Genomic DNA, 25,146 nt, shown 5'->3' on the forward strand with positions numbered 1-25,146 from the left:
TGTTCATCGGGATTTCCAACGCGTTTCACCGAAACGCCATATATATTCCGTGTTTTTTTTTTCCGAACATACTCACCTGGTTAACCTGGTTTTTCATTTTTGTAGCTCAGAGAGTGCGAGAAACATTTGACGTTGGGCTTCCATTCAAAATCATACCAATACGAATCGTGAGACCGTCCCAACGTGAATCACCATGGAATGGATTTAAGGAGAGTGAAAATCAAATAGCAACCATCGAATCATAAGTAACCACGAACATTGTTTTCGATTTCGAAAAGCAAGAGTTTTACGGCTCATTTTCTGCGAATAAATTCCATTTTAGAAATATTTTTTGCAATAAAAATTTTGAAGATTTTATTTTGAGCCGCGACCAAATATCAATGGAATTTTTGAGAATAGAATGGCATTTATGATATAAGCTCTTTTTATGATCTAACCAAAAAAAAAGTGAAACCAAAAAAAGAACGACGAAAAAGTGGATAAAATTTAATTTCAACTACATTCAACGATCGATCGATTTATTTATGTTTGTCCAGTTAAACAACAATTTCACAACCAAAATGTAGTACTTCGTTTACGTAATGAACAACAAGTCAAGTGCCTTAAAAGACCCGACAAACATGTATCTCGGTGATAATTTCTATGAATCGAAATGCATTTGATTCATTCAAAATGTGAGAGTTATGCACAAAAAAAAAGTTCCTAACGAAACGAAGAAAGAAAAACGAGAGAGTTTGTGTGCGTGTGTATGAAATAAATTAGATTTAGATTGGTTTTTTAAGCGATGCAAAAATAATTGGTGGAAAGAAGTGTGATCATGTCGAAACCGAATCCAAGGCGTGCGGCAAAATCGTCATCACGAAAGCTAGCCCGCGAAACTGAACACGATGAGTCGACCGATCGAGCAAGTCGATCGGCGGTCAATCCGACCGCATCTCGACCAGACGATCCCAAAGATGAGACTGCCAAAGATGAGAAAAAGGATGGTAAAACTCCGGATGATACGACGACCACACCGTCTGAAAAGCCAAAGCCACAAAGTGCGAGTGCGACAATACGTGATGCAGGCCAAAGATTACTTAGTTTAACGATGAAACAAGAATGGACATCGATCGATCCGGTGTTGAAGCAGTTGGAAAAAATTGTGGCTGCCGGAGGTGGAGAGGCAAATGTGGCTCCATTGGCTGGTGTTGCGGACCCGGTGAGTATTTAATCGTCGTCAACCACTCTACTGCACAGTGTGTCCTTTTAGATGGAAACATTTCATTTCGATAAATAGTAATATGTTGTCATAATTGGGTTAAAGTAAATTTCCTGTCCGTTTTTCATCCAATTTTTTTTTTCTTTTTCGCATCGCATATATGTTTGTCACGTATTCATTTCAAGGCAAACAAAACACTTGAAATAATCGGCAGCCATTTAGCAGTAGAAGCGAAGAAACAAAAACATATTTATAAATGGATTTATGCATATTCATACACGAACATAAATATTTGTACCGGAAAATGTAGTTTATTTCGGGGCGCATACATGCCATTTTTGCAAGCTCACACCGCACACACAGAATCTGGTGCTGGTTGTGCAAAATATTCACTCGATTCCGAATTCAGTGCTAATTGTTGGCACCGTGACAAATGCCGGCCTATGATGAAGACATAGCGAAAGTGTAATGATTGCGCTGGCATCGGCCATTTTCAATGGAATTTTAAGTTCAATATCCTCAACCCATTGAGTGACACTAAATATGCACGACAGGCTACTATTTATAGCCGCCGACTGTGAAATGCTAGTCAAATTGTGTAACACATATTATGAATGGCTGCTGGAAATTATTTAAATGGGTCAAGAATTAATCCTTTAATGCACCACCCTTTTTCTACATACAAATTCAATTTTCAAACTAAGTTATTCCTTCATATCAACAGAGAACCATAAGAAATATAGAATCTGTTCGTTTTTCTTTTTCTCGAAAGCAAAATTCATGTCTAAATCGATTCCCCACGTAAGAACGGTTACATACAATTCGTCTCATACAATTTTGCTGCCTTAACGATTTGTTGGTTGTGTTATTGTTGCTGTTTTTTTTTTCTTCGTGTAACAATAGCACACCTCAACCAGGTTGAGACAGACGAAAGGAACGATGGAACGAAGGGAAAACAACGAACGGAAGAACACTGCAAACACAGTAAAATACTTACCATCAATGGTTTCAACTCCATTCTATGACCACAACCGTATCACGATAACCCAAATTCCAATTCGTATTACATCGGTCGGTTCGGTTTGCCGCGCGCGCTTATGTGAAAAATGGCCTGTCGACAATGTGAAACGCAAACCTTTTCGCTATGCAGAAGTACAATATATTTCAGTTCAACTCAAAATCCACAAAACAAAATGAGAAAATGGTTCACCTTTAGCCCATTCCAATTTCTTACATTTTCCATATATATATGACATGAATGCGGACTTTTTATTATTTTGATTTAAATTCTTGTACTTTGCACCTTTTGTATAAAATAAATCGTTTGTTAACATAAATCTTATCTTTGTGGAAATTCAATGTTTAGGTAAAATTATCTGAGTTTCAACTTTATATTGAAACCGGTCAACTGATAATATCAGTCCTGATATGAACAAATTAATTTTAGAATTAAATTTAATCTCCATATCATTTAATACCAACAAATAAAAATTTTAAAATTGCAGATATCCGGAATGACGCCCTTGATGTACGCGGTCAAAGATAATCGAACATCGTACTTAGATCGACTCATCGATCTTGGATCAGACGTTTGCGCACGTAACAATGTAGGTTTTTAGGCGAAATTATGCTTTGATTACAAACTGTATGCCGTTCTTTATTTTTTTCATCATTTGAACGACATCTGGCATCTCTGTCATGGTGTATTAATGCATTTCGTTGTCAGCGTCGCATCGACGGTAACAAATTGGTTTTGACTTAAGTATCATGCTGTGGACGTCGCAGAAAATTATGAATTTTCGAACATTGCAATGAGAGTTAATTGAATATTCAATCTGCAAAAAGAGTTCATGGACAAAATGCGTTCATTTGAATTTTTACATTATCCACTTCATCGATTCGGTTTACGGTGTCTGCGATTGGTTTTACTTTTTGTTGTTTTGTGAATATCGACTCATTTTTCTACATGTTTTTTTTTCTCCCTTTGACTTTGATTTCCATTAACGCAAAGCTCTTCTTAATCGTGAGCGGTGTGTAACACGCGCCACTCGGTCAGTCGTTAAGCCGTACCCCGTGTGTTTGACGAAGAAAGGAAAACGCGATAAAAGTAATTACAATCTAAAACGGTTTACGCGCTCCAATTTTTCGGCGAATTTCGTTTAACCGAAGGGGGTCGTTTTTATTGTTGTACGATTGTAATCATGTAACGCATTTGTCGCGTCTTGAGCAAATGAAAAATACATCAAATGGAAACAAAAGGACCCTGACCCACATTCAAAGTACATCAATCCAATGAAATTTCAAACAAATAAACTGGCCAAAATTGCGTTGGTGGTCCTGTTCAGGTTGTTGATGGTTTTTTTCGTTATTCAAATCAATATATCATGTTGATCGTAGCACAATAACTGCCAATATTCGTTTGTTTTGCGACGCGGCTTGATTTTACACGCGTTGCGCGTTTTGATACGCTCGCAATATGACGAGAAAGGAAAAAAAAATTCAAACAGGTGTCGATTGCTGCTTTCTTACCCTCAATCCATTCCATGGAGCAAGAGTTGAGCGTATGGCTTCAGTTGGTTCCTTTGAGTTGTTATAGACTCATAGTAACGTGTAATTAGCTTTGAGTCACATATTTCTCATAAATATCGAAGAAAAGAAGTGAGCGAGAAAATGTTGTTGTATATTTTGACCTACGTCCAAAGAATTTGACCCATTTTTTTGGCATACACGCGCACACTCTCGCTTGCCATTTCTATATGATTTTCCTTTTCTCTTTGCATTCGGAATTATTTACATGTTTTATGATTTTTCACTTACACTTTCGCTGAATGAAACGCAAATGAGCTTAATTTTCTTGCGATGTGTGTTATTTTTTATTACATTTTGTGTGCATTATGTTGCGCAAGCAATTTTATGACATACGTGCTCTTTCTTAATACAAATTGACGACACAATTTATTGTGTGCGACACGGTTTTTCTTTTTGTATGACATTCAATTTAAAGAAAGAAAAAAAAAAAACAATCGCAAATCCCAAAATAGAATGAATGATCAAGATTTGTTTCGTTTTTTTTCTTCTTTTGTTTGATTGTAGGAAGCATGTTTTAATTGTTTCGCAATTTTTCTGTATATTTTCGGAATGTTCAGAAGGAAACGCCTTGGTAATAAGTTCGAAGTCAAAGGTTAAAACATTAACAACATGCACACAACATGACTTTGTTTTCATTCTATATGCTGATAAATAAATAAAATTACGTTGAAACTGCAATTTCAACCAGAAATGCTTAGCGGTAATTGAAATGTTTAGCGCGATAGCTGCTTCGATAGATCGCAGTAGATTCGAGATAAAACAAAAAGAAGTGAATTAGAGGAGCGTGCCAAACGAGCACTCGACTGTAATCTTCACCTTGAATAGTAATTGCGAAATTAATTCTGACCACATTGCGCTCTTTCTCTCTTTGCTTCTCTGCTGTGAGTGACCACATTCTCCGCGCGCTGATTAGACGAATAAATCAAGGTTATGGCTGCAATCGCAACCTTAAATGCAATCTAGATCCGGAGCCACTTTTGTTCAAGCGCAATGAGCTATCAAAATTACAAACAAATTGCAATTTTTCCACAAACCATCCAAAATGGAAGGCAAAAAACACACAAGCAGTCAGTAAGATTAGCATTTGTACGACCCGCCATTTCATTGGATCGATTCATTTTAGAAAGAAAAATGAGGAAAAGAAAGTAATGAATTACAGAGAAAAAAAAAGCATTTCTGGTAATTAATTTGAAAATAATCAACATGCATAAGCTAAGCAAATAATTGCGGGTTATTTGAATAAAAGCGATTGAATTAAAAAAAAAAAACGACAGTAAAAATGTGATTCGATGATTGAAGAATCAAAATGAAACGTCTAACGAGAAGAAAAACAAAAATCCTTGTAAAAAGGAAAGATTTCATGAGAATTCGATGAAATGTCGAACAACAACCAAATTCAAATCATTTATCATAGAAATTACAAATGAATCAACCACTACCCCAATACGAATCGACAGAATTCAACTAATAAGTATAGACATGCCACTTTAAGCAGAAAAAAGACGAAATTCAAAAGCGAATGAATTCAGGCGAATGAAGAGAGCAGCAAGGAAAAAAGGCCAAACACAACAATAGCAAAAAAACTATTGCGCACTTCTATTCTTTTACTATTTTATTAGAAGTTCTTTTTTTATTTTTGCAGCGAAAGTAAGTCGTAATTACAGGCTTGTGTATCATATAATATTGCGATCCGTCCGACATCAATTAAGAAACGTGCATACGCCAATGAGGCGGTTGAAAATACCGTTTTCATGGTGTGCCACTTAACGCAATAACACTTCCATTTTTTTTTTCGCTCGACGTAACTTCACATTTTTCTTCTTGAATGTTCATTTTTTTAAGCGTGCAAATATGAATATTTATTGTGTACACGGCCCATACACTCATACAGGATGGGTGTTGCTTTTCTATCCTTTCACACTCGAAGGGATGAGAATGCGAAGAGTGAAAACGCAAAAATTGAAATTAATGAGCATATGATGAGTAGTTGGAAATCCCAACTACTCATTTCAAACTAGCAAGCAGTGTGTAAATATTACAGAATTACACAACACGTACAAAAGAAAGGGAGAACTTTTTGCGGCTGGCGGTTTATGGGAAACATGACGGCATATTTTCTAGCAATTTACTTGGTAGTTTTGTTGGTGGATTCAAAGTTTTCATCAAATCTTCAAAATAAAAGTTCAAGCGCTGCTTAATTTCTATTTAATTGCTTATTGCTTGTGATTTATGAGCGGAAAATGTCGGTTTTACATCATTTTCGCCCTACAAAATGAACATTTCAACTTGATTTGATTTGGTTTTTGGCCAAAACTATCAAATTACCTCGAAATGCCTCTGGACAACGGTGTTGGCCGTCGTTCCGAAGAAATTAATCGTTTGAGGTCAAATAAATGCTCGAAAATACGGCTGTTTATTGTTTACAAGTGTGTTTCGAAAAAAAGAATCACTCGCACATCATTTATCAGAAATGAAGACATTACGTGAACACGCGCACAAGTCTCGACTGGCGTCATGTTAATCGAAGACCTGTTTAATACTAACGATCGCGATAAAAACCGTTACAAAGAGACTCCTTTGTTTAACATGGAATTTAAAAAAAAAATTGTTTGGAAAAAACCAGATGTGCGATATGGGAGACACGGGATGCATTATCACCTGAAATTGCTGCATATTAAAGAATTCCCGCACTAGAAATGCATCGAAAATTCTACCATTCTAACAAAGAAAATTTCTTTCGAAACCATATGTTTTGAAAGAAATGATGATGAAAACGTCTCATCATCTGGTTGTCTTTAACATTTTTGCATTATTTTTTTTTTCAGGATCATTTCAACGTTTTACATGTTGCAGCGATGTATTCACGAGAGGACGTTGTGAAATTGTTGTTAAATAAACGTGGTGTCGATCCATTTTCGACTGGTGGCGTAAGTATTTTCGTTCGGCAAATCGATATTCATTGTCTGATTCAACGGTGGAGCAAGCCGAATAACAAAACAATCTACTCAAAGAGCGCGCCATACAGAGTCAGTGTATGGGTTTTTTTTTTGTTCAATGAACTCCAAATTCACATGCAATTCATTGATTGCATCGGGGCGACTACATAAACAAAAACACCAAACTGCGAAATACTGTCTTCTTGTTGTAGTATGGCAAATGAACAAAGTTGAAAACAATCAGCGTTTTGCCAATTTCTACCATAGTAACACCCTAATATTTATATGTCGAAACGTAATTTATGTGTTTACATTCCATAATCCATTTCTTGTGGATTATTTTCGATATATCTGTGCCGGAGGAGAAGCCAACGTATGTTAATGTAGTTTTCGATGTATGCTTTTTCGGGATATACAAAAAAAAAGTTTGTATCATGTGCTTTGAGCTCTTCATCAGACAATCAACGATCCTTTTTTCCATTCATTTTCAACCGAACTGAATATCCCGAGCACGGCTAAAAATAGCAAATATTCCATGCCGTATTCGAAACAAATTCCAAGCGTTGCGTGCCTATGATCCGCAGGCAAATCAGAGAGGAACAAAATGATGAATGGCGCTGATGATCCCGATGCATTCGAATTATGAAATTTCATTCCGTGCTTGGATGTTCGCAGCAATAAACTCAATTAAATTCCATATTCTAATGGTGATGAGCAATCCTTTTTCCATTTTTTCAAGCAAACAACGGATGTGTTTGCCATAAAATTGAATGCAAACAGAAAATTGAATGAAAATTTCGATAATTTCGTGCATATGGTCTTGATTTTTCTCAGAAAATTAATTTCCATGTCTTGAAAATTTCTTCTTTCTGCTCTACTTCGACGATTTTCTTCTTTATCAAACGATTTTCGTTTTGAAGAAAACAAAAAGAAAGCTTTACCATCCTTTTTTCTTCATTTGAAAATAATTTGCTTCTTCTTCAATCCCAATTCGACGCCAATTATTGAAATTGTTTTTCGAACGCCGAATCGGTTACTCACCTTCGAAATTTGCATATTCACATTTCACCTTTGCGACACCGTACTTTGAACTTTCATTCATCAGGCCGTCGGATTTGCGGAATTTATTGGCAATATTCGGTAAACCATCAACATGTTTGTGTCGCGCGGAACCCATCATATGGAGTAGACGTCGCGAACGAGCCCAATATTTCAATTTCTTACGTTGATGTTGAAAATAAATTTCTTTGTTATTGTTTGTCGATTTGACGGAGATGCAGCTCGTAACCACTGTTACATGCAACTTGGTTTTGAAAGTGTATACACACGTACGAATGTGCTTTGGTGCAGAAAAACTGTTTGCGCGCCAAAAAAATAATGCTGGAAAAAATATACGAACTATACAGCACGTGAATTAATATACTAATGCTGCAAGTGTTTTTGGCGCATTAAACACGTATTGGTTTAATGGGGAAGTTTGAGCGACACATGCAAAATATATATATATGTGAATATTATCACGAAACCGTAATATCAATTCTCGCATTGAATTGTTACATGCGTCGTTATTACTGTCTTACGTTCTTTTTTTTTCAAATAAAATGGCGAATGCTCGGCAAAAATTCATTTCAGCTTTCAGTTTTGATTCTCTTTTGACGCTTTGCACTTGCTCCACGAATAAAATATTCGGAGTTGGTGAATCGCATTGCAAAACCAATAATTTATGCTTGTTATTGATTTAAAGTGTTGTTGATTAAATTGAAATCAGAATAGAAAATTGAATTTGCTGCAAAAGTAGTTGGATCAAGTGATCTGGTCGTTGAAGTGACCGATCGAAGTTTTATCGACGGTTCAAAGTGTTGTACTTTTGAAAATCACAACGAATATTTAACCATATCAATCTAAATTCACAAATCCAAGGGAAAAGTGTTCACATCTCATAAAATTTGATGCAACATTTCAGCCAAAACAACAGACGGCCATTCACATTGTGTCCAGTCGTCAAACGGCTACAGCGACGAGTATTCTTCGGGTATTGCTGGCGTCAGCTGGCAAAGAAATACGATTAAAAGCAGACGGCGTAAGTATAAAACACATTTGACAATAGAATTATGTTATTGAGAAGGAAAACTATGATATTGAAGGTGATTTGTTCATCGAAACAAAGAATGTTGTTCAGAATGACAGAAAAGAAAAGAAAATAAGTTTGATGCAGTGCACAAAGTTATTGGTGGCAAATTTAATCGAAAGTCTGACAGGTGATTAACAGTTGTTCGTCGTCCAAAATATGCATATATAGGTATATTTCATGTCAAAATCCGATTTCAGATCGTAGTTGGTTGTCGTCGTCGCGAATCAAAGGAATTAAAATGCCACACACGAAAGTGCAAACTCAATTAGGCTTCGCACCAAAGCGCCTGGATTCTTGAGAACGTGACAACTCTGTGTAAGGAATGTTCGAAAAGTATGTCAGTTAAAAGTGACAATAGGCAAAAGAAAGCACCGTAAAAGTTGTGTGTTAGTTATGGATTATGATATGTATATGAAATTGTTTTTTTTTTCTGTATTTACCTCGCATTTCGTTCGGTCTCTCATTTTTCTCCTTCAATTGGGAGCTGTCAGTGTTGATTTCTCTTGAACAAAGTGCGAATAACAAACAAATGGATGGCATGACACACATGCAAATTGTGTTCCTACTTCGATAGTTCACAGCGAAAACAAAAAACCGAATAAAAAGGCTCCGTATTGAAAACGGTTTTGTGTTGCATAAGCAATGTTTGATACGAAGTCACTTAACCTGTACGCTAAATTCAATACATTTTTTTCGGTATGTTCTCTGGCACTGGAAACGCATTTCGTTTACTCGACACGATTTGCATGTCATATAGTTATAACATTTATTATGTTGATTGTTTCAACGGCTTTTTTTTTTATTTCAATCTCTTTAAATTGTGATTCATCGCTGAATCTAATCCAATATTGAAGCGATATTTTTTGTCGTTCTTTTTTCTTCGCTTTGAGAAAAAATGTAAATACTTTTGTCGTTCATACATGTGTCGTCTAAGGAATGTTAGCTGCAATATTCCCATAGTCGAAATTCTTCAATAGAAATTTTGACCACAATTTCTGTTTCAAAATGTTCTTGTTCCAATATCCTGCAAAGCAAAACGACTCACTTACATATTCATTCCGATGTGCCAACGTGTATCGTAACATTTGAACTCGACCCAAACCACTTTAATAGCTCAACCATAACCTAATTTCAAAAAATTCATCCAGGATTTGAATCAATTCAAATGGTAAAATACGAATACGGGAGCAACTTTACCAACGTTAAAAACTACTCTCCCCACCAGCTTGTGTTCTCATTCGGCTGGGCCTAGGAGGAATACGCTTGTCATACATTATAATAATTCGTTTGAATATATTGTTAACAATATTATGTCTTTGTATTCGGAAGCGCCTGGTACGAGTGGGGTTTGTGTGTTGGGTGCCAGCGAAAAATTCTAATCGCATTTCGACACACAACATGCACACACTAACACATACATTTCTTGATTTTTCACTCTTGAAATTGAACGTTCCATATGAACGACGACGGTGTTGGTGTTTATTTCATCAGTCTTGATTTTGCAACTTTCACATGGAATTCCGCGATTGGAAATTTCGAATTGATTGGAATGAAATGGATTCGTTCGATATCCATTTCTCTCTCTCTCTCCCTCTCTCTCTCTCTCCCTCTCTCCCTCTCTCTCTCTCTCTCTCTCTCTCTTTCTTCAACTTCATTTTCTAAGGTCTATGCCAAGCAACATTTTCATCTGTATTTGTTCAAAATGCACGTGTTTATTATGCCATTCAATTTAATTTCGAAAAGGAAAACAATGAACAAAAATATATTTCAATAGAAAATTCGGCACAGGGAGGAGCAGTCGAATTAGGTCACAAGCATTCGAAAAACAAAAGCGATTTTTATTTCAATCTTTGTTTGTGCGGCTGTGGCGGCGTCTGCTTTAAATTGAAACACCCTGTTCCATTTTTTTTTTCCGATATCCGAGTCGCTCCCACTTCCTCTTCGTTGATATTCGCGTTTTTCGGCTTTGGTTTTCTATCGTTATTTTTTTTTTCGTTTTTATTGGATTGCCTAGCACTTGACTCGCTAAATTTCGAGTTAGATCAATAAATAAATAGAATTTATCCTAATCGGTTCACTTGGTTTAGTATTTTTTTTTTTCTCTGTTGAAACGCAAATGAAATCAAATAGAAATCACAACAAATCGAACGTGATTTTGGTATCTGTACTGTGTGTTCGGTGTGTGCGTCCGGTGTAGTGAAATGCATACGCTTTAGTTGATGTCAAATGTTGTTCGCTAAGCAACTACTTTAACATTAAGAGCCATAAATTTCGACGGCGTTGTAAATATAGGCGATTTATTATCGAAACACTTTTACGTTGTGTGTTCGCGATCTCAGTGTGTTAGTGAATAGTTAGGAATTTTCTTTCAAACGGGAATTGAATTGAAGAAAGTCGAACAAAAAGTTTTCAGTAGCAACGGAATTTCTGATCCACGCACTGTCGCACGGCAGCCCAAGTGTTTATTTTGCCACAAATGGCTTCAATCAATTTGCCAGCAACACTTTTTTTTCCCTTTGTTTTTGGTTAAAGTTGCCTTCTCCTCTCTCCCCATTCAGTTCACAAAGCCTGACACATACAATCGTATAGCAATAAAAAAAAAATGCAAACGCAAAAAGGCACCAAAAAGGGGTCTTCGTCTGCCACTATCGCATGCCATCACAAGTGATAGCAACCTTAAACGAATTCAATGCAATAGACCAACAAAAAAATCGTGAATGATGATTAACTGAATGTTGTTAGAAGCTATTTTCGGTTACGATTTCAATTGGCTGAACCGTGCGATTCATATTTTTGTTGTTGCCTTTCGTTCGTTTTCTAGCATGAGGTGAATTATTAAAATATGTGAAGCAAAACAAAAAACAGCAACACAGAAATAACAGATAAATCGAAAATTTGTGTATAACAACCTGAATATTTGGTTGTTCATTTATTTTCACGGGTCTGGGTAAACAAAATTTCCAATCAGATCACAGTCAGTCGTAAAATGTAGCTAAATGCGAATAGTTGTCTTTTAGTTAATCGTGCGTTTCGGTTGCAAAATTTAAAACAAATATATAAACGATAGAAAAGAGTGAAACAACCAGTGTAGTTAGTGAACATGTCGAAACGGGCATCAAATTCGCGGATGAGTATATCGAGCGGAATATCGATTCCTGCATCGATCGAAAATGTAAAGAGTTTTGAAGAGTATTTAACGTTGGCTACAGAGCAACCGCAAGTTTTTGAACAACCACCACCACCGTCGTCGTCTACCAAAGATTCAACGAAAAAATCCTCCAAATATGGCATACACATTCAACGCAATAAAGACGCGATTAAAAAGATGCAAGCCAATAACTTTGTCGAACTGAACAAACAAAAACTGGATCAACGACATGAACAACAACCACCGCCGCTGCCCGCACCGTTGGTGCGTGCACCAAGTTCGTGGCGTAATTTAATCAAAGGTGTTCTTGATTTACAGCGTGGCAAAATACCATTGTTATTGGCTGTCGAAGCTGGTAACCAGTCTATGGTTCGCGAATTGTTATCAGCACAAACTGCAGAACAACTGCAAGTGAGTTTCAACTTTTTAGTTTTGATAGTTTTTGATTTTCCGTTTTCCTTTGGCTGTTACTTTGCATTAGCAAAAGCAAAGGGTGGATTGAAGTGATTTGATACAAAGTGCGAATTTTCATATTGATATTATAGGCAACGACTGAAAATGGCGATACAGCCTTGCACTTGGCCACCAGGCGACGTGATATCGATATGGTACGCATTCTGGTTGATTACGGTGCAAATGTGGATATGCAAAATGGTGAAGGTCAAACCGCACTTCATATTTGTGCAGCCGAAGGGGACGAGGCGCTGTTAAAGTATTTCTACGGTGTTCGTGCGTCAGCATCAATTACCGATAACATGGATAGAACACCAATGCATGTAGCAGCAGGTTTATATCAACTTTTCACACAATTCCATTTCAATCGTCAACTCAATTTGCATTTTTCTGTTTCTCACTAATTGACCATTATTATTATTGTATCATTAATTGGGTTTTATTGAATGAATAAAAAAAAATTGTGTGTGCGATAGAAAATGGACATGCTTCAGTGATCGAAATTTTGGCCGATAAATTCAAAGCGAGCATATGGGAACGGACGAAAGACGGAAGCACATTGATGCACATCGCATCGTTGAATGGTCATGCCGAATGTGCCACAATGCTCTTCAAAAAAGGTGTTTACCTACATATGCCAAATAAACGTGGAGCTCGCAGTATACACACTGCCGCGAGATACGGCCACATCGGTATCATCAACACACTCATTCAACGTGGCGAAAAAGTCGATGTCACTACCAATGTAGGTTACTCAATGCTACAACTTTATTTTTGAAATGTTTGAATTGTTCTTTTTTTCTTTCTCTCGCTTTTGTCTATTTATTTATTTGTTTTTTTTTCTTTCTCGTCCGTAAATTGAATTGAAATTGAAAATTGAACGGAATTTAATTTTGGAACCGAAACAATTTGTGATTGCGATATCGCTCTCAGCATCTCATAGGATAACTGAACGAGATAATTCAGCTGGCTGAGATGACGCAGCGACGCATCACCCGAGTCTGTGAGATACACATACACACAATGCGCCCAGCGGTATCCTTATACACTCAGTCCCATTTAGTGACGCGCGGCATCGAATTGTGTGTGTGTGTGTGTGTATCACAAAGACTCGGGCGATAAACTTGGGTGATGCGTCGCTGCGTCATCTCAGCCAGCTGAATTATCTCGTTCAGTTATCCTATGAGATGCTGAGAGCGATATCGCAATCACTGGAAACAAATATTGACAATGAACTTTTGATCATGAAACAATGATAAACGGAATCCAATTGAGAATTTCATTTCAGTTTAATGTTTTTTGAACATAGAATGGTTTTTAGAATAGTAATTATAAAGATTAATCGATGATTTTTGCATTGGAACACAATCGATTATTCAGGACAACTATACAGCACTTCACATAGCGGTTGAGTCAGGAAAACCGGCCGTTGTTGAAACGCTGCTTGGATATGGTGCTGATTTACATGTTCGAGGTGGTAAGCTGCGCGAAACTCCATTGCACATTGCCAGTCGAGTGAAAGATGGCGATCGATGTGCGCTGATGCTGTTGAAATCGGGCGGCGGACCCAATTTAGCAACCGACGATGGTCAGACTCCAGTACATGTTGCCGCAAAAAATGGCAATCTACAAACATTAATTCTACTTTTGGAGGATGGCGGTGATGCTATGTGGAAATCAAATGTGAGTAATGCAAAATCGTATTGGTTTAGTAATTTTTTTGAATTATTTTTTTTTATTTCGTCATTTGTTGAGGACTGTTTCAATTTTCACTTTAATTTCGATGTAATTTTATATGTTCTCCATGAAAATTTCTCATAAAAACAACCATCTAATCGGATTGAAATTCCAACTCATTTGCAGAATGGTGAAACGCCACTTCACTTGGCTTGTCGAGCGTGTCAACCGGAGATTGTACAGCAATTAATTGAAGGTGTGAAAGAAAAACATGGCTCGGAAGTGTTAGAAACATATATAAATACATTGAATGAAGACGGAGCGACGGCCATGCACTATATTTGCAATGTGTCAACGGATGAAGTGGAATTTCTCGATGCCGACAAAGAAATTGTTCGTTTACTGCTGCAAAATGGGGCGGATGTCTCGGTGCAAACGAAGCAAACGTCGGAAACGTGTTTCCACTATTTAGCTAAGACTGGAAATAATGACATTTTCACCGAAATGCTACAGCACATGGCGCCAGCCGATACACAAAAGGAACTCAATCGACAATCATCAATTGGTTGGACGCCGCTGTTGATCGCGTGTAATCAGGGTCACATGGATCTTGTAAATAATATGCTTGCGAATCATGCTCGTGTCGATGTGTTTGACATTGAGGGTCGATCAGCGTTGCATTTGGCCGCCGAACATGGATTCATTCAGGTGTGCGATGCATTGCTGGCAAATAAAGCGTTCATCAATTCAAAGTCTCGAGTCGGCCGAACGGCATTACATTACGCAGCAATGAATGGATACAAAGATTTAGTGAAATTTTTGGTTCGTGATCACAATGCGGTTATCGATATTTTAACATTGCGAAAGCAAACGCCATTGCATTTGGCGAGTCAGAACGGTCAATTGGAAACGTGTATGTTGTTATTGGAACTTGGAGCCAGCATTGATGCCACCGATGATTTGGGTCAAAAACCCATCCATGCTGCCGCACAAAATAATTTCTCCGATGTTGTGAAACTGTTCTTGCAACAGCATCCGAGCTTAGTGAATGGCACGAGTAAGGATGGAAACACGTGTGCGCATATCGCAGCCATGCAAGGTTCAGTGAAAGTGATTGAAGAGCTCATGAAATTCGATCGACAAGGTGTGATCAATGCTAGAAATAAATTAACGGATGCCACACCACTGCAATTGGCCTGTGAAGGTGGTCACGTTGCCGTGGTGAAAGCTTTAGTTCGAGCCGGTGCCTCGGCAACTGATGAAAATAAGACCGGCTTCACTGCCGTGCATCTTGCCGCACAAAATGGACACAATGGTGTGCTTGAAGTGATGCGAAGCACCAATTCACTCCGAATTTCGAGTAAAAAACTTGGATTGACGCCAATTCATGTGGCTGCTTACTTTGGACAATCGGATACAGTGCGTGAATTGCTGGGGAATGTTCCAGCCACGGTGAAATCAGAAACACCAAGCGGACAGTCATTGGTGCCTGAACTAGGTTCGGAATCGGGAATGACACCATTACATCTTGCCGCTTACTCTGGAAATGAGAATGTTGTGCGACTGCTGCTGAATTCAGCCGGTGTTCAAGTCGATGCTGCCACAACCGAAAATGTAAGAGAAGTTCGAACGCAATAGTTGAAAACTCTTGATGAAATATGCCTTTGAGATAGATAGTTCACTCTTTGATTATTCAATTTTGAGCTCAACTAACATCCCCTTATTTACTTTTAGGGTTTCAATCCACTTCATTTGGCGTGTTTCGGTGGTCACATGAGTGTGGTTGGTTTGTTGTTAAGTCGTTCCGCCGAATTGCTTCAAAGCTGTGATCGCTATGGAAAAACGGGTCTTCATATCGCAGCGATGCATGGCCATTATCAAATGGTCGAAATTTTATTGGGTCAAGGTGCCGAAATCAATGCATCCGACAAAAATGGTTGGACGCCGTTGCACTGTGCCGCTAAAGCCGGACATTTGGATGTGGTTCGTTTGATGTGTGAATCGGGTGCATCGCCAAAAAACGAAACTAACTATGGTTGTGCTCCGATTTGGTTTGCCGCATCCGAAGGACACAACAACGTCTTCAAATACCTGATGCACAAAGAGCACGACACATACGCACTCATGGAAGACAAACGCTTTGTTTACAACCTAATGGTTGTATCCAAAAATCACAACAATAAACCAATCGAAGAATTTGTTCTCGTCTCACCAGCGCCCGTCGATACAGCTGCCAAATTATCCAATATCTACATGATTCTTTCGACTAAAGTAACTTATACAACCCTGTATTTAGATTTAACCATGAAATTGATGTGATGTTTGTTTTAGGAAAAAGAGCGTGCAAAAGACTTAATCAATGCCGGTAAGCAATGTGAGGCGATGGCCACTGAATTACTGGCGCTTGCAGCTGGTGCCGACTCAGCTGGACGAATTTTAACTGCCACAGATCGAAAAAACACGGAATTTCTAGACGTACTCATCGAAAATGAACAGAAAGAAGTGATCGCTCACACTGTTGTACAACGATACCTTCAGGTAAAAACGCAGTGATTTCAATTTTTTTTCAACTCTTTTTTTTGTTTTCTATTTTTGGTTCTCTTCTTTTTTTTATTGTATTCAGCGTCCCAAACTCTAATGCACATTGCACATTCATTGAAATATTGCAGGAATTGTGGCGCGGCGTTTTAAATTGGTCTGGTTTTAAATTAGTGTTGCTGTTGGTTGCGTTCATCATTTGCCCGCCAGTCTGGGTCATTTTCACACTTCCATTAGGTCATAAATTTAGCAAAGTGCCGATCATTAAATTCATGTCATATTTAACATCACATATCTACTTGATGACTCTGCTGATGCTAAGCGGCATCGTGCCACCATTTCCTGTCGTTCGACCCGGACTGTTTCCGTACTGGTACGAATGGGCATTACTCGTTATGTTATCCGGTTTATTACTGTTCGAATTGACGAATCCGAGCGATAAAAGCGGATTGGGTTTCATCAAATTGCTCGTACTACTCTTTGGAATGGCCGGTGTTGGCGTGCATGTCGGTAAATATGTTCAAGATTAAAGTGAAATTTTGAAAACAATATTCTGAAATATCAATTACATTTTCTCTCAATGCCCGCCAAAAGCCGCAATGTTTTTCGTTAAGATTGAATATTGGCCCACGTTAATGTACTGTCGAAATCAGTGTTTCGCTCTATCGTTCTTGTTGGCTTGTGTGCAGATTCTGGATTTTCTGTCGTTCCATCACCTGTTCGGTCCATGGGCAATCATCATTGGTGATTTAATGAAGGATTTGGGTCGATTTTTGGTTGTGTTGGCAATTTTCGTATTCGGATTCTCAATGCATATAGTCGCGCTAAATCAGCCGTTCGAAAATTTCACACCCGATCAAGTGCGCGGTTTAGGAAAGAAAACGCGAAAAGCACACCTCTTCAGTGATGGTAAGATCAGTCAGGTTAACCATTTTTGATTCAAGATGTTCAAGATCTGACATAAGCGTTCATTCAATTTCATACAATTTAAATACTTTTAATCGAAAAAAAAAAATTATTTGACAAGTGAAACCCTTAAGTTACGTCAACGTCTGGTAAAAGCATACATTCGAATCCATGCAGCTTTCCAATTTAATCAATAATAAGCGAATGGTTTCGCATTTCAGCGAAATAAATTGCGCATAAATATGATTTTGTGTTAACCAAAATTGAAATCAATTTGCATTTTGTGTAGAGGATTTAGATATTGAGTCGATTGAAACGTCGACATTGCGTACGATACGCCAGGTTCGACAGGATGTACCGGAACGGTTAAACAAACGTCATAAACACTCTCCAGACCGTAAGTTTCGTTTAGATTCAATTGTTCATGTGTAGAAAACGTGTGCGACATGTCACCATCTATATATCTTCTATCTGTGTATTGCGAGGCGTTCCAAAAAAAAAAAAAAAAAACAAACAGCAAATGACTAAAAAGTCAACAAAAACAATATGTGTATCGTTCGTTAAAACCAATCCCTTTGTGTTGTCTTTTCCTCCCCGTTATAGTGTTCAATGTGTATACCATTCTGTTCATACATTCCTTTGCGTTCAATTGTTCAGTTAAAACATTCAAGTACGTAGCAAAAAGTTAATTTGTATCGAAAAATTAAAGGTTTTTTTTTCACATTCGATATGAGCCATTCGATTTACCTCATCAGGTCAAATGAATTCGTTCTGTTGTATCGCTCTTGAAAGTGAAAACGGTTATTTTGGCGTGTGATTATGTTATTGTTGTTGTTATCGTGTTTTCATATAGTTTGTTGCACGAAAGCTCAGCCATTTCCATATCGTTTGTTCGTTCGCTCGCTTTAATGTGAAAAGTCTTGAATCGATAAAATCAATTGTCTCGTGTGATATATATTTTTTTTTTTTGAAACGCATGTTAGTGTTACTGTGTGCTCTGCCATTGTCATCGTCAACCCGTTCCCCACTCGTAAATGTTACTCCTTCCAAAAAGAATGTTGTTGTCGTTATTGTTGTTGTACCTCCCTTTATAGCTAAACCGATCGCCTCGCATCTGTCTATGATCACCACTATCAACTCTATTAACACGCACTCCGAATCTAGATCAACCGTTGGTTTTTACGACCAAAAAAAATATTCATTTTCATTCTATTTGTCTTCTTTGTTGATATATTTGTGTTAATGTTCGCGCCACGCGTCTCGCCTCACCTCCAACCAATACATACATATACAATATAAATAATGAAAAGGCCGAATGACACCGTTCGTCGCCTTCGAGCGCTTATTTTTCGCTGTATTCGGTCAAACGACAAACGATGATATCAATCCAATGCCAAATCTGCGACCAGCGTGGACTGAGGGTTTCTTTAAAATAATTTTTGGCACATATTTGCTTGTGTCAGTGATTGTATTAATCAATCTATTGATTGCTATGATGTCGGATACATACCAACGCATCCAGGTGATTTAAGCATTCTAATCAATACAATTTTTTACTAATCAATCGTCTTCCCCTTTTCTCTCTTTCCCTTCCCATCCACCACATCCATCCTCCCTCTCCCCACTTTCATTCCGGTGTTTGTGTTTCCGTTTTCCATACTTTTTTGTTTAATTGTTCTTCGTCCCATTCGTTTATTATCGTTATTATTATCATTTGTGCGCTGTCCTGTCTCTTTCTCTGTTACTTTCTATCTCTGTCTGTTTACTTCCTTCTTATTTGTTCTTTTTTTTCATCGTCCTCCCCAAACCGTTTTTTTTTCGTTTCGTTTGTGTGTTTGCAGTACGCATGAATCCAATAGGTGGGTATTTTTGTATTCATTCAAATAGATGTATTTAATTGGTTTGGAAAAATAATTTCTTTTTATAATTAATTATTCTTCCTAAAGTTTCATTCGAATTGCTGTTTTTTGCTGTGTTCGGTCAAACAACCACCGATCAAACGCAAGTCGATAAAATAGGCAATACAAATCCTCCGCGTGATAAGCGTATGCAGCCACCAGAAACGGATTATTTGTTTAAAATTGTCTTTGGCATATACATGTTGGTGTCAGTTGTTGTACTTATCAATCTACTGATTGCTATGATGTCTGATACTTACCAAAGAATTCAGGTATTTTGTCCATCTCTCTCTCTCTCTCCTTGCTTTTTTTTCTCAAAACCGAAACCATGAACAAAACAAAGCAAAAACTATCAAGCAGTACAATTATCACCGGAAATCACTTCTATTTTTTGACTTCTCTCTACCTCTCTCGCTCTCTCTCTAAATCAAGTTGACTACTTCGTAGAATAACCACACCAAATTTTCCATGTCGATTTAATTAATCGTAACCGCTCGAATCATTTGTACAAAGAATCACTTGTAAACATTTTTGGTTTTTCAGTTCCCTATCGTTTTTTGATCCAATTATTTTTTTTAACCAACTTGCAACTTTGACTTTTGTTTTGAATATTTCAAATTCTTGAAATTTGTTTCCCACAAAATCAATTATGTAAATAATATTAGGAAAAATTCCCCTATAAATTGATTGCAAACTGGTTGTTTGATTCCGATGAATTTGACGAAAAATGATTTGGAATTTGAACTAACTGCTTTACACTCACCAAATCGGATAAATAACAATCGTAGTCGGTCTTGTATATAGTCGATCGTTTGCATCTAAACTAATCATTTTGTTCTACACATTTTGAACGAGTTTTTGCAGTTTGAGATGATCTTTTAATGCAACATATATGAGCAACCAAGTAAATTTATTGGATTCGAAACAGATTTTCTGATTGTGTGACAGCAAATCAGACATATTGGCTATTTGTATATACACTAATTTACTGCTTTCCAACTGAACTTATAAGAAAAACAAAAACGATCACCCCAACTTTTTTTTTACGTTAGAAACGTTTTGAGATTTGATTTCATACAAAATGCAGACGTAATCATGTATATTGTAAATAATGCAACAATAAAACCTACAACACAAGAAAAAGAAAACAAGTAACTGGTGACAACATTTGCGAAAAACAAACGACAACGTGCACGCAAGCAACAACGAATTGAAAGACACACTTTCAATTAGTGTATACACATACGATTTTGGGTCGATATCGATTCAAGTGTGTATAACGGCATAGCAAGATGCAGCAATGTACGATAATACACAGGAACCCCGTCGTAGATGATGTGAATTTGGATCTGACCAGCGAAATTGATCCAATTTTTACTATTTATTAAATTGGCTTTTGCAAATTGTGAAAAGTCACCTGATTCACAAATTCAAATTTACATTGTTTATTCCAAGTCATTGTCAATTTGAACGAGAACAAAACATATTCATTGTTTTGATTGTCACATAGAATTGTAACAGCCAATAAAATGAATAGTGGAAATACCCATAACTCTGTGTATAAAAAAACATTATTGGGCACTCAAGCCCCGAATGAATACAAAAAAATTACTTATTGACGAAACAAAAAAAAAATAAACATCAGTCTGTGTTGTCAGTGTTGTCTTAGTTAGATATTTATGCTACCTGTGTTACGTTCTAAGCATGTTGACGTTAGTTTGTACGGGTTCGAATTACTTTTTTTTCACGCTATTTTCACCATGATTGTACGAAATCCACATACTTGCTTTTTTTTTCTCTTTAACTTCGAAATGATTTTTAAAAGGCGGTTTTTCGTTTATTCTTCAGAATATTTTCCAATATTTTCGCACATTTTCATTTCCAGCATCATTCGTACCGCTTATTTGTATATTGCAGCAAGAGACACACACATCACTTGGTTTTGATACATAATATATTTTTATTTTGCATCCTCAAACCGCACCTGTAAGCATTGTTTTTGATCCACTTTTTTATATTACCCATTTCATTACTTTCTCTCTCTCTCTCTCTGTATATACTCTCAATCCCTTTATGCACCTATCAATTTGTGAAATTTACGATGCTGATAATTTCAAATCGAAACCAAACATTGACATGACATTGTAATATAAATAGGCTCAATCCGATATCGAATGGAAGTTTGGTTTGTCTAAGCTTATTCGAAGTATGCATCGAACAACAACCGCTCCGTCACCACTCAACTTAATCACCACATGGTTCATGTGGCTATTGAATGCATGCAAGGTAATGAGTTTCAATGAGTTTGACTAAGTTCAATATTAGCACCGCTGATAAAATGTAAACAACCATTTCTCACACACATTTAGATCAATTTTGAATTGATAACTAGATAGTTAAAACTCATTAAGAGCTAATTAAGAAATTGTTTTATCTTTTCTATGTAATGTTCAAAAATATATTTCTTTATTCATCATTAAATGTTTTCGTTGAATATCTTTCAATTCGATATTTTGCTCAGACCAAATTCAAAAAGAAGAAGAAGCAGAGCTTAGTGAATATGATGGGAATACGACAAGCAAGTCCGCGAACTAAAGCAGGTGCGAAATGGCTGTCTAAAGTGAAGAAAAGTCAGGTCGCTCCAAAGCAAGGTTTGCATTGCGCATGTGCTTTTTATTGTGTTCTATTAGTTTGTAGTTTAATATTTATTCTATATTTGAACGGCTGAGAATATTCGTTGGCCTTTTTTTTCGATACGTAGTTAAATGTGGAACTTGAAAAAAGTTGTACGAAAAAAAGGGACAAATGTTGTTGTAATCACGGCTTAAAAACCCCAAAAAAATTATTTTGATGAACCGTTTTTGCGTATCAACTTTTTCAAGAACCGTACTTCAGAAAGACGTAATAAAGTCCAACGAATATTCTCAGGAGTTCATTTCTATTTCGTTTTTGTTTGTCTTGACATGATCTTGTTTGTCGTCATGAATTTTCATTTTGTATTGTAACAATCAATATGTAGCTTAAATGTAAAAAAAAATCAGTCGATATTGATACGGGCAAATTTCTGTTTGAAAGAAGATAAAAAATGATCGTATTTTGTGAACTGAAGAAATTCGGTGAAAATTTTGAGAGAATAATGACAATATCTTGTCGATTTTTTTTTAGAAAACTTGTAAAAAAAACCTATCAATATCGACGTTTTTCAAAATCAAATAGACTCCCACATCCTCCTTCCAGCTATATCATCACTTTGAGTGTAATGTAGACATTCTCATTACATTGACCTTGGTTCATATATTTGGTTTAGTGTAGTCCTTAAAAATGATCATTCACACATTTCCCCTCGACTCCATCACATAGAATATGGTCCAGTTTATTCGTGCTCATCGTAAGCGTTTCCGTATTGTATTTCCCATAATATATATATTTGTTGTATCCCCTTTTTGTCGTCCCCAGCAGCTGTTCCGTTCCGGTTGTGTTCATTTTGTTATTATTATTCATTTGACGCCATTTGTGTAGTCACATGTTCACCATTGATTTAATCCAAAAAAAAAGTCAATTGACCGATTTATTTGTTTTGGTTACATATATCTAGCGTATGTGGAGCACAATCTTAGAACGGTTTGTGTTATTGTATCCTTGCAGCCTGCTATTATCGCAAGACAAGACTTACAACATACTTTTCTTTACTTTAAACAATCGAACAAAATTCAGCCCAACTCAAAAATCAAATATATATATATATATTCGAAATCAAGTCAATTCAAGTGAATGAAACATCCAAAGTACTATCAAACGAACAGAGAATCGAGATAAAAAATAAATTCCATTTAAAATTGAATTTCGTTTAGAAGTCGCTATTTTTTTTTTCCAATTCAGTAAAACAGTTTTGCATGTGACTGGCATATTTTTATGGGAATCAAGCATGAACAAACTAGCAACAAAAAATAGCGATTTCGATGAACCGAAATAGAATTTAGAGATGGTTCATCTATAAATTGAATCTCTCTTTTAAATGAATGGGAGAAGAGAGTTTCATTTTGACTTTTATCCATTGTTTGATTTCATACTAAAATATAACAAATTGCAATTGTTTTTCCCCAAAAAAACAGATTCCGTTGCGTTGTCGGTAGTACATCTGTCGCCACTTGGATCACAGTTGAGTTTTGCTCAACACGCCGGAACGCGCATCGAAAATGTCGTCGATTGGGAATCGATTGCAAAAAAGTACCGGGCTTTGTTTGGTAGTGAACCCGAAGAAACCGGTTCCATACACACTGAATCCGATAATCAATCGAACACATCGGGTGATGCACAACACGCTGCACCCGCACCGCCAGTCGGAAACAATACAGCTGCCATGAATCAAGTTTAAAGTGTAAATTGAATTGAGATACGTTTTGGTGTAGGGATTTATATTGGTTAAGAGCATATTGATTATGATTTCGATCGCAAGACTTTTAAGACAAAATTTCTTAAGTAATTTTCTCAATTGGTTTAAGGTTGCTAGTAAATTAGTGTCAATTTGATTGTAGAGTTTTTAAATGGTGTAAGGATAAAACGTTTTATAGCGAGGAATTTTTGCGTGGATCCATTGAATTAAGAATTAAGTCAATGTATAAAGCTCCTTAAGTGTATGTGGAATAACACAAATTGTAAGTCTTCGTTTGCGATTCAACGTGTTTTGAAATTGCAAATCTTGTAATTACACACTCGAGAAATAAACAAAGTAAATTTGAAATTCAGACAATGCGTTTATTTTTGCTTTTTGGATGATCAGGTCATTAAAATAGATTTCCAACAGGGAAATCAATTGTTCTTATTCGATCGTTTCATTTACGTTTAAAAATTCTCGTTTCTCTTAACCGACAATCAGAGCCATCTAGAACTTTATCAACGAATCAATCACCTTCGTTCGTGCTTTACAGAGTGCTTTCCAGTGAAGAAACCGCTTTTAGAAACAGTTTTAGTTTCAAAATATTACGCTCTAGGTCAAATTGGCGCAGTTTCAACTGTTTTCTTCTTTCTCCTTCCTCTTTTTGTATTTTTTTTTTCACATTTCCATCCTTTAAAAAAAAAAAACATTATTTTGAACTTTAAAGCCAATTTTCATGGCAATGTTTGGTTTCGCTTGCTATAGAAAACAAAAAAATCATCAAATATTCTTCGATTCATCATTAAATTACAATTCATTCTCTTTGCCATACGATTGTCCAGAACAAATAGCCGAACATTGTTCAAATAAACAGTCATTTTTTCAGTTTGGTCGAGGCTCGTATTTTTCGTCAAAAATTCAATAAGAATTAAATTTCCACCCTGAAAATTACAAGTATGTTGCCACTTCTGGTGACATCGTTAGCGTTGTACGGCCAATAATCATAAGCGTTGATTCAATCCACTACTTGATTCAATCATAGACAAAAGTGTCGTTAGTATTTTTTTTTTCCACACTTGTCCTTTAATTTGTGCACATAAATCGTCAATAATAGGACGGAGCGCAGCGAGAAAGAAAAAAATAAGAAGACAACAAAGAGAAAAAAGCAGAATATCTCTCAATCCCAGGTGCATTTAATATTTTTCGCGTAAGACACTGCGATTATGTACATCTAAAATGAGCCGAGGCTAAAGCGAGAATGCAAAACGAAAGAGCACCGGGAGAATGATAAAAA

At 36.7% G+C, this 25,146-nt stretch overlaps 1 protein-coding gene across 2 annotated transcripts; it reads left to right on the forward strand.

The window, feature by feature from the left end:
• LOC129567378 (serine/threonine-protein phosphatase 6 regulatory ankyrin repeat subunit A) lies at nt 1-24,222 on the forward strand. 2 transcript variants are annotated; one of them, XM_055444203.1, is made up of 18 exons: nt 1-1,201; nt 2,707-2,808; nt 6,616-6,717; nt 8,690-8,806; nt 12,324-12,416; nt 12,551-12,791; nt 12,935-13,203; nt 13,839-14,141; nt 14,322-15,749; nt 15,870-16,406; nt 16,467-16,673; nt 16,805-17,183; nt 17,268-17,582; nt 19,421-19,438; nt 19,526-19,749; nt 21,635-21,763; nt 21,999-22,128; nt 23,590-24,222. In XM_055444203.1, exons 1-18 carry the CDS (start codon nt 818-820, stop codon nt 23,850-23,852), a joined length of 5,241 nt encoding a protein of 1,746 aa, XP_055300178.1. In that variant the 5' UTR covers nt 1-817; the 3' UTR covers nt 23,853-24,222. The 2 variants fall into 2 exon arrangements, with proteins under 2 accessions (XP_055300178.1, XP_055300179.1); XM_055444204.1 differs by lacking the exons at nt 19,421-19,438; nt 19,526-19,749 and adding an exon at nt 18,890-19,101 and having other exon boundaries at nt 23,590-24,055.
• Nucleotides 24,223-25,146: the final 924 nt, after the last annotated feature.

The sequence above is a fragment of the Sitodiplosis mosellana genome, unplaced genomic scaffold (assembly GCF_009176505.1).
Source record: "Sitodiplosis mosellana isolate CC-2019 unplaced genomic scaffold, AAFC_SMos_1.0 Smas_scaffold_11, whole genome shotgun sequence".
Lineage (NCBI taxonomy): Eukaryota > Metazoa > Arthropoda > Insecta > Diptera > Cecidomyiidae > Sitodiplosis > Sitodiplosis mosellana.